Raw genomic sequence first — 10,300 nt, 5'->3', positions numbered from 1 at the left:
TTAAAATTCAAAATCACTTTTGCATTTCTATTGAAGTAATTTGAAGTGATTTACAATTGAAGGATAAGTGGAATGATATAATTTAAAAGGGGGTCAAGTAACTCATGTTGAGAGAGACAAGCCCAGTCTCCATCTGTCTCCTGTTTGATCAATTAATTGTTATGGGGCGCAAAACAGTTGTCTTTGTCCGCTGTCTTTGCTATAAATTAACTACAATTAATTATGCAAATGCAGATATCCAAAAAAAGCATGTGCTTGCTTGTGATTTTATCTCTATTTATTGAGGAAAAAAAAAAACTTTGTTGTATGGATGATTGATGACTGTCACGTTCTGGCCTACAAAAGGGTACAATAATTATTTTTTTTAAAAAAAGGCATGTTGGTTCATTCAATGGCTACGGCTCAAGAATTTATGAGCATGTCCACTAAATGGAATCAAATGATACAGAAACAACGCATTGACATTGTTCTTAATTTTAACTCCAGGATATCAGGTTCATTCTTTTTATTCTTTAATTTAAAGTTTCCCTGACTTGTTATATATGTTTTTTATTTAAATTTGCTAATCAATTAACAATTTTATTAATTAATCTAGGAAGAAACTAGCTAGAGAGAAAATAGTAAATTATATTACGAATCAGACAGATTTTTTTTTCTCCCTTTTAAGAGAAAATTTTAAGTTTTTGAATGGGCTTGTAAATGTATTCACTGTGAGTGGTTTTCTGTGAGGCTCTCTATCGTCAAGCTTTAGCCCAACTCATTAAGCCCACTTGCATGCTACTGCTAAATCCCTCAACTTGGGGTTGTTTTTTTTTTTTAAGTTACGTTACATATTCTTTGATTTTAATCAATATCACATTGTATATAATTTTTGTTGTGGCAATAAATTTTGATTGCTGACGTGTTTGAATCTGGTTGCTAGAGGAGGATTGGACGTGTCCCTTTATGTGAGCAACTTAATCTGAAAACTATTTCTTTACATTTTCTCAAGAAGCATTATATCTGTTTTAATTGCAATATGGTGAACTTTTTGCATTTAACATCAACGTGAGAAAGAAATGGAAAACTCGTAAAATATTATTTGTCTTAATTATTTGCATATTTTATTTTTTTTTGTAAGAATAAAATTTGTTCTAATCATATACCAAATCTTGAATGCATAATATGTGAGAAATTTGCTCTCTCACACCAATAATACTAATGTCCATGAAACATCTAACATGGATGAAAAAATTAATTAAAAAAAAAAAAATTCTTAGTTGTTCCTTAAAAGTTTGCAACAATATTTTAATCTGGCTCTCTTTTTTTCTCCCTGTTCTTGGGGTTAGAATTTTGTTTAGTTTTAACAATTAATCATATATGAATCATGTAAAATATTGGAGGTAATTAATATGTAAATTTGTAGAAAACGAAAATAATGAAGTCGATTATCTAAATAATTGCAACCAGAAGAACTCTTCTTTCTGAAATCCCTTGTCCGTATAGAAAATTAACTTTGCATTTTTCAATCCCACAACGATGCTTATGGAGTGTTTTGCCATTATCACTTCATGAATGCATTATAGAGAAATATGAGAAGCGAGAACAACAGAACTATAGCGGGACACATCCAATCTTGCCTCATTTTCTATATGTTATTTTTTTCATATATATTTTTTTAGGTCTTTGGTTATTGTGTTTCATATTTTGAAAATTTGGTGATTGTGGATTTTTTTAATAAAGAATTTCAAGAAACCATTATGAACCGAAGCAATAAAAAAGAAAAAAAATTTCAAAATTTATAGGGTTATAAAGATTTAATGCAACAAAAAAGAAAAAGAAAAGATAATTTTTGAATTATCACGAATTCATAATTTTGAATTAGTACTGTAAAATTTTGAATTAAATGTAGCCAAATACAATATGTTTGATGCATATCACAGTGAACATGTTTTCTTAATCAAAAAATGACAAAAATTCTTTGAATTTTTACTGTTAAAAAATGCCAAACAATGTTCAACAAATTAAAAGTAGATACATGGGTAGTTATTCCTTAATAAAAGGAAAAGTTACTTGTCATGAGGGGAAACATTTAGTTTCGTTTAATATCAGCTTATGTGTCTAAATCTTCAAGTTCATTTTTTTGTATGAAGACACTTGACCAGTGCTCTTAATCTTATTGAAATAGTACTGATCAATATCCAACACATAGAAACATACCATAAAGCAATCACAAATCACTAGAATTTTTTTTTTTTTTTTTACTTGAAAATATTGCCGATCTCATTTATTGTATTTGCGTTAAGGTCATGGCTCTAAAGAGTAAAACAATTGTGCGGGTGTACTATAAGTGGAGGACTGACTGTAACCTCCAAAATTTTCCTATTAGCATCATAACCTCCAAAATTTTACCGAGAATTTATGAATAACTATATTAGCAAAAAAAATTAATTTGACTTCTTGCAAATTTATTAAACAAAAAACAACCAGAAATGAAAATAAAAATTACTGGTAATTTAAATCTTCGATTTCCTTAAATGCTTATCCCAAAAAAAAAAAGATAAAATGAAAATTATTACATAAACACTATCTTATTTTCTTCTAATTTCCTTTCTTTCATTTTCTAGTACTAAGCAAACAAACAAAGGACTGACAGGTGACAGCTTAAATCTAATATCTACAAAAATCTGAAATTCGACGAACTGGTTAATCACGATTACTATTAGCATCATAACCTCCAAAATACCACCAACAGCATTACTATTAGCATCATAACCTCCAAAATTTTCAGATTTAACATTTTTGCAAAACTAGATTTACCATAAACGTATCTGTTTTTAGCAAGATTAACAGTCATATCATGCATGATTTCATTTTGAAATTTTCCTTTGTTCATTTCAAGTCTAGTTTCATGGCTAAGCATCATTGAGTAAACTTCTTCTACTGTGAGTTGCTCTTTTTCAAGCCTAGTGAGAATATTGGTGACTAATTGTTCATAATTATCGTCTAATCCAGTTAACAGATGCATGATCAGTTCATTAGAAGAAATTGCATTACCTCTGATGGCTAAGCTATCAGCTATCTTTTTCATCTTGTTAAAATAATCACTCACAGAGAGGGAGCCTTTCTTTGTTGATTGGATCTGCATCTTCCGAGGCATATACCTCGCCTTAGACTGTGAAATAAAAATCTCAGCAAGCATTTCCCACAGTGCAAGTAAGGTTTCACAATAAGTCACCATGATCAGTACATTATCCACAATTGATGAAAGCATCCAGCTAAGCAGAAGCTTATCAGTCTTTGTCCAAGTGATGTACTCTGGATTTTCTTGTCTTTGTAAAACTTGAGCTCCAAATCTACTTGATTCTTCAGTTGATTCAATGATGTAGCGTTCTGGACATACACTATTGCCATTAATGAATCCTTCAAGACCATTAGCCATGATTGTTGCACGAACCTATGCTTTCCAAACTAGATAGTTTTAATGATCAAGCTTAATTGGTTGAACAAAATACGAAGCTGTGTTAATTTGATTTGCCATAATAGTCGGCTCTGATACCATATTAGAATTGAAGAACTTGTTTGGTTGAAGAGAAAATGAGAGAGAAAATGATTATGATTCTAAAAAAATCTTATTAGTTGATGAATAATTCCAGAATATACAACTGAGCTTGCGCTGCTCTATTTATACAGATTATAAGACGGGTGATACATCATTTTCATTTACTAACTGATTACTAACAAATATTTCTCTAAGCCTATTACAATATGCCACCTGTTAATACTTCAACAGTGCTAGAATTCTTGTTAACCACCATCCAGCTCAGATACACACACCATCTGCACTCCTTCACAAACTCATCATAAGCCAACTCAGCAACTCAGCTCAGCTGCACACATATGCTCTGTATATTAATCACCAGCAACATTATATAATCTAACAGTCGAATGCTGTCGCCTCTCGGTTTGTGAATCTCAACACTTCAATATATTTTAATAGCGTATGTATGCATTTGTGTTATTCTTTTCATCTCTTGAACTTGTTATGTTTTTTCTTGCCATCTGAATTGGCAACTGATTCTATTTTGGACTTAGTTGCTTCAATCTCTTTTTTCTAGAATTAATGATCAAATTCTCAACATTTGTAGGTGCATGGGAGTGCCTTAGGATAGTAATCCTTCTGTAACAACTAAAATTAAGACTTGGTCATATGAGTCTGGTTGGGTTGATATGGTTCATGTCAAATGATCATTTTTATTATGCTTTAAAATGCTAAAAATTTGGGAGATGTATCAAGAAGGAAAGTTGTTTCATTCTGCCCCTTTTCAATGGTAATTTATTGGCAGGTTTCAACTACTACTGTCTTCTCTGCAAATGTTTCATATTTTGGTAATTGATTTTGAAATGTAATTTTTTGTTTTCCCCTTGGTTTCTTAGCTTTCTTCATGGATAGGTCCACATTTCCGATGTACTCATTTCCCATCTTTAATTAATACAATTTTCTCAGTTTCTTGTAAAAAAATGAGTTGTTACTGACTTGTCTGCAAGTGTTTTGTTTCTTTAGAAGTAAAGATTCACAATAAATGCATTTTTGTCTTTTGGATCTGAAGAGCTTCTTGTTGTAAAAACCAATGGATAACTAGAAAATTTAAATGCCGTGAAGTTGACCGTGCACTCATGTCATATTTAATCTTTTTTGCAAAAATGAATCGGATGTAGGTTCCCATTAAAAGTGAAATCTCTTCCTCATTCTGTCTTCTGTCTATCTCGTTCTTACGGAGTACATACCTTATTAATTAAATGATCATTCCTATTGTGCCTTGCCTTTATTGAATCGATTGTTTCCCCTCCCTTTTTCAGGATACAAGGTAGCATTCTTCAGCTTTGGCAGATGGCTAAGAATATTTACTGTGATGAAGATGATTTACCCAGAGATGAACCACAAAAGAAGATGATTTACCCAGCGATGAATGCACAAAAGCGTCTTTTAATCAATCAGTATTAGTGGGTTCCAATTAGTTGAGGTGGTATAATCCCATCCTAAAAACAAGTTGTGGCTACGATTCACTCACATGTTGGGGAGGGAATTGAGTTAATTACTGTTAAACTAAATTTAAAAAAAAAAAAATTAGCTAAGTATTCATCTTATATTATTATTTTTAAAAAAACTATATTTTATCTATGTATTTTTAGCGTATTTGTAAATTTAGCTGTTGCTGCCAGCAATCTGCACTGTCCAGGAACCAAACCTTAGCAGGTTGGCCTCTTTGGCTCTTCAATTTTGTAATTTCTAAAAGACGTTTGCACCTGGCGTTGCTTGGATCCCCATTTAAACAATGTTGTTTCCTATAACAGCTTAAAAAGATAATGATAATGGCTTGGAAATTGGAATGGAGCTCTCCATTATTTTATTAATGCTTGTACTCAAATATTTAAATGTCTGTCATATTTGTCGGATAGGATTGGTATTACTGCCCCGTTTTCAATAATTAAACCACTTTCTAATCCATTTTTCTGTTGACGATCTCATCATACGCCTCTTCTGATTCACACCCAATTCCTTAAAAAGCTGAAAAAAGAAAAACTAAATCAGGTTTCTCTTTTGATATCTCAGTCGTGCGCGGGCCAATTCTAATGAAATCTGGTTTTTTAACGGTCTTGTCTTGAGGGATCGTTATTTTAGAATTTTTAAGGACCGCTGGATCTATGAAAAGATGGTTTGTTTACATCGGAATGATATACAAGTCAACAGATCTCAATGAATATGAAGAGAAAATAGGATTTATAGTTGCACAAACAGTTGAGGGTAGTTCTAGAGCTCCCAATTCCGTCATTTTGGGCCGTCGCCGTCGAGCATCTCCGTCCGGTGACCTCGGTTTCTTCTTTTTATTATGTTTCTCTCTTTAAATATCAGTCTTTCTTGTTTGGTTTTGTTGTGCAAAGCAACAAATCATTTGTTCTCAGGTTATCATGGCTTTGTTTTTTAGTTTGAATATTCGCCTAGCTGAGGCCTGAGAGGTTCCATTATTGAATTATATTTTCAATAAATTTTCAGTAGATCTGTCAACATGTCCACCTCTAAATAGTATTTGATAATTTAACCTAAATAAAACAGACATAATTGAAATAAATAATAAATAAATAAATATTTTATTTGATAAAAATAATTAATAAATATTTACTCTTACTTACTATCGCATCAAATGCTATTAAGGATCATCAAATAAATTCTTGTTGACTCTCGAAATCTTTGATCGTGTAAGACAAAAGAAAAATTATCAATTTAAAAAAATAGAATGACAATATAAATTTTTACTGCTAATAAAGTTATATTTATTTATTTATTTAATTATTTTTATTTTATATTATTGTCGGATAATATATAGTGTGGTGTTAATTTAACTATATTTTAAATTATTTATTTACTAGTAAGTAGTCATGCTATATTTACAAGTTATATTTTTTAATTAACAAATTTTTGCATTCAATTCGCGGATTTTGTTAATTTACAAAAGTAAATCCACATCCAATCCATGGACTACGAATTTTTAAATTTTGAATCTAAACTAATCCGCTAATTCATAGATCTAATTTTTGCGGATCAATTTTTTACAAATAAGATGGATTGAGAGGATTGTATTAGATTTTGAATACACCTAAAATTTACATATTTGTAACAGTGTTGGTTGTATTTGTATTGCATCATTTCCTACGTAAATTACCTTTCTTTTTTTTTCGGTTGTAAAAAAGAATCTACAAGTAATTTATTTGCAATGGGGCACAAGTGGTCTAAACGGATTAATAAGAGAAAGATACCGATAAAAATGAAGAGAGAAATTGTGCTCATTATTTGCTTTCTTCAATTTCTTATTATTATCTAAAAGAGTGTAAATTATATACTTTTAAAACAGATGTTATAACTAACAATAAGTTTGTGATCACGACCCTTGAATATATTATATAGATTTAAAAACTCTGATCGTAGATTCCCCCTCAATTATAAGAACTAGAATAAACTCTTGATCTTCATGGTATGATCTTCATCTCTCTCAATTTCTTCACCCACGTTCTAATACTCTTCATAGTATCAACAAACCCAAAGAACCCAAATTCTCTGCTCTTATTCATGCTACTAACATGCTGAAACTGTAAATGCAACACAGTATTAAGTGCCTCAAAGCAAGTAATCTCCTCCATTTTGGTCTTGTACAGCCCATGTTTCTCAACAATCTCATCCCATATTTCTCCTTTCTCCTCCATCATCTCAACCACATCAAACTTTTCTTTCTCATCAAACGGCACAAATTCAACGTCAAAGATTTCTGACAACAGTTTCCACAAGCTCTTCCATGTAAAAACATCGCCGTTTGTGCAGTTAAAAGCTTGGTTCTTGGCCCTATCCGTCGTTGCTGCCCATATTTGTTGCTCTGCCAGCACTCGGCTGTCTGACATGTCGCAAAAATGCTCCCATGTGTATTTGTTACCTGAAAGTGAAGATCCATGAATTGCTATTGGAACGAAAATTAGGAAAAAAAACAAAAAAAAAGAATGTGATGCTTGAGATTTGATAAGATAACTAAAATGTTTCCCGTGTGGTATAGTATGGGCAGCTGTTTGATTAAATGAATCAGCTGTTCGATGAATTGCCTCAGCGAACTGTCATGGTCATAGTCTCAGCATCACTCCCTTTCACAGCAAGCGGTAACGTGGCACATGATTCAGCTGAAGGCGGTGACTGGTGAAGATGACTCAGCAAGCTCGAGAATTATTCTCTTAATAGCTCAAGGATTGATAAGTACCATGCTTAGCATTAGGACAGTGGTCATGAGCCATTATCGAATGATCGATGAAATACAAAGTACGCCGGAAAATTCGAATTCTCATAGCTTGCAGCATTGTGTTCTTCAGTTCCTAGTCATTATTTGCATTTCTTAACTCCTTGGTCTTTTAAGTCTCACAGGCATCGATTATCTAATGTAATCTTGTCACGTACAATTATAACTCTTCAAAGGCATATTTTAAATTATGAATTTGAAGCTTGATTGTAAAGTTTAATTATAATATAGTATTAAATTATAGTTAGATATTAGAGTCTGACCACTCGTACAAATACACACTCGCAGCGACACTATAATCATTTTTCAGCCAAAAATAAATAAAAAATGGAAGAGTAATTAATTAAGGCCTTTACCCAAGTATCGAAACGGCAACCCTTGGTGCCTGCAAATGGTGGCATACACAGCCAAAGTGAGCAATGAATTGTTCAGGCTTCTTGAAGATGCACCGATTATGATCGACGAGCGATGCACGGAGTACGTTACAGCCGGCGAATATGACGCTGCAATGTCTTCAACCGCATAGTAAAAGTTTGGGAAAGGCAACCTAACCGAGTCCTCCTTAAACGGAGGATCGTGACCGATAAGTTGACCTACAAGTGACGGATCAAATACCGGACCCATGTAGTGCTTCGTCCCCATTAGCAAAGTAACGTGGCGGAGGCGAGAGCGTCCCTTATTCGAGTCTACGACGACGGACATCACATTCTTAAACATTGTTGAGTTATTGGATATGTTGATTTCTTCGCTTTTCAAACGCTGGAACATGACCCAAAAAAGATGAGTGACTTCTTGAGAAATCGAGGAGAGCTTTTGGGTTGTGTCAGTGGAGTCTAGGGCATCGAAGGTTATGTAATGATCGACGTGAGAAGACGGGAACCAGCTGGGCGGAGGTCGGCGGGCAGTGCCGTAGACTTTCCAGGGGCCGCCTGGTATTGTTGGATTATTCTTTAGAGCTTCTGCTAAGCTCAAGCCTGCCATGCCTGTCACCCCAATGATTAAGGCAACTGATGAAGAGGGATGTTTAGGGTTTTCATCTTGCTTACCCATGACACAAATTATATTTATGCCGTTAATTTCTATTTCTCATCAGACAAATAAACCTCGGCCTGGGGGAAAGATGTCAGGAGCTTTGACTTAATGAGGGTATTTATTATTGGCTGTGATAATTAAGAGATTTTTATATTACCAACTTGAAAATGATATAAATTTAATATTTAGCATAACAAATTTTAATTTTTAAAATGCATATAATCCCACCTCTTTAAATATTTATAAAAATTTTGTTTCAATGAGTATTCTCATTATCACAATTTATCTATATCTATATTTTCTTGAAAGCCAAAACTTAAAATTTCAAATTAATTTTGGATAATACCATATATTTCTCTATATTTAATTAAAAAAATTAAAAGATATCAAATAGATACAATTATTCGAAATGTTCGAATACTCTTCACTTTTACAGTAGTCTCTTATATTTTTATTTTTATCCTTTGGTATTGGGGATAAGGAAATAAATGCCAAAATGGCAAAAGCGAATCATATATGCATGGTCGTCACCCCACTCTTTGTTAATTTTTGTGGTTATCTTCTTGTCGGCTACCTTTTGTTTTTACCTAAAAAGTATAGCGAACCATTAATATTTAATATTTAATATTTTGTTAATCTATTTCATTTATTTCAAAACAGCAGTACCTTGTTTCAGTTGTTTGTCATCTGTTTAATGGAGTAGGTACAACTCTACATTAATAATATATTAACACGATACTTAATTAAGGTAGTATGGACACGATATTATGAAATTATATTGGGAAGCCCGAATCACTGTGGTAAAAACGCCGCCGTTTATGTAGTTAAAGGCTTGGTTCTTGGCCTTCTCAGTTGTCGCTGCCCATATTTGTTGCTCTGCTAGCTAGCAATCGGCTGTCTAACACGTCGCAAAAATGCTCCCATGTGTATTTGTTACCTTCAAGGAACGATATTTATTAATTGCCATATTAGAATTAATGAGGATTCCGGGGAAAAAAAATGTGAATATTGAGATTTGATTAAAAAAAAAAAAAGAAAATTCATTTTGCTCTATAGTTTGAGGCAAGTGTTTGATTAAATGAATCAACTGTTCGATGAATTGCCATAGTCTCAACGTGACTCTTTTGCCAAGCAAGATTGTGGAGGTGTAATATTATTACAGTCCTAAATCATAGTCAAATAGTAGAATTCGACCTCAGTTTCGTGTGAATGTCCTACCTAAGAATTATTTTTGTCATGTATTTATTTATTTGTGCTGTAATTAGTAGTTTTACGCACATAATCAAAACTCGTATAAAGTGCTGATATCCAACTATTTGTGTAAAAGGTTGCAAAATCATATATGTTATTGTACAAATAATGTCTCAAGTTAAATTTTTTTTTTCATCATTTATTAATTCTTTGTACAACATCGGAATTTCTAAAAAATGGCGATTATTTTCTGCACCAAAAAA

The 10,300-nt window shown here is 32.5% G+C and overlaps 1 protein-coding gene across 1 annotated transcript; it reads right to left on the bottom strand.

Annotated features, from left to right (window-relative positions):
- Positions 1-6,835: 6,835 nt before the first annotated feature.
- LOC102616203 (3-oxo-Delta(4,5)-steroid 5-beta-reductase-like) lies at positions 6,836-8,910 on the bottom strand. The gene is made up of 2 exons (XM_006478708.4): positions 8,171-8,910; positions 6,836-7,463 (listed from the first exon to the last, which is right to left on the bottom strand). Exons 1-2 carry the CDS (start codon positions 8,862-8,864, stop codon positions 7,006-7,008), a joined length of 1,152 nt encoding a protein of 383 aa, XP_006478771.2. The 5' UTR covers positions 8,865-8,910; the 3' UTR covers positions 6,836-7,005.
- Positions 8,911-10,300: the final 1,390 nt, after the last annotated feature.

Source organism: Citrus sinensis, chromosome 3 (assembly GCF_022201045.2).
Source record: "Citrus sinensis cultivar Valencia sweet orange chromosome 3, DVS_A1.0, whole genome shotgun sequence".
In the NCBI taxonomy this organism is placed as follows: Eukaryota; Viridiplantae; Streptophyta; class Magnoliopsida; order Sapindales; family Rutaceae; genus Citrus; species Citrus sinensis.
This window is presented reverse-complemented; position numbering and strand designations above follow the sequence as displayed.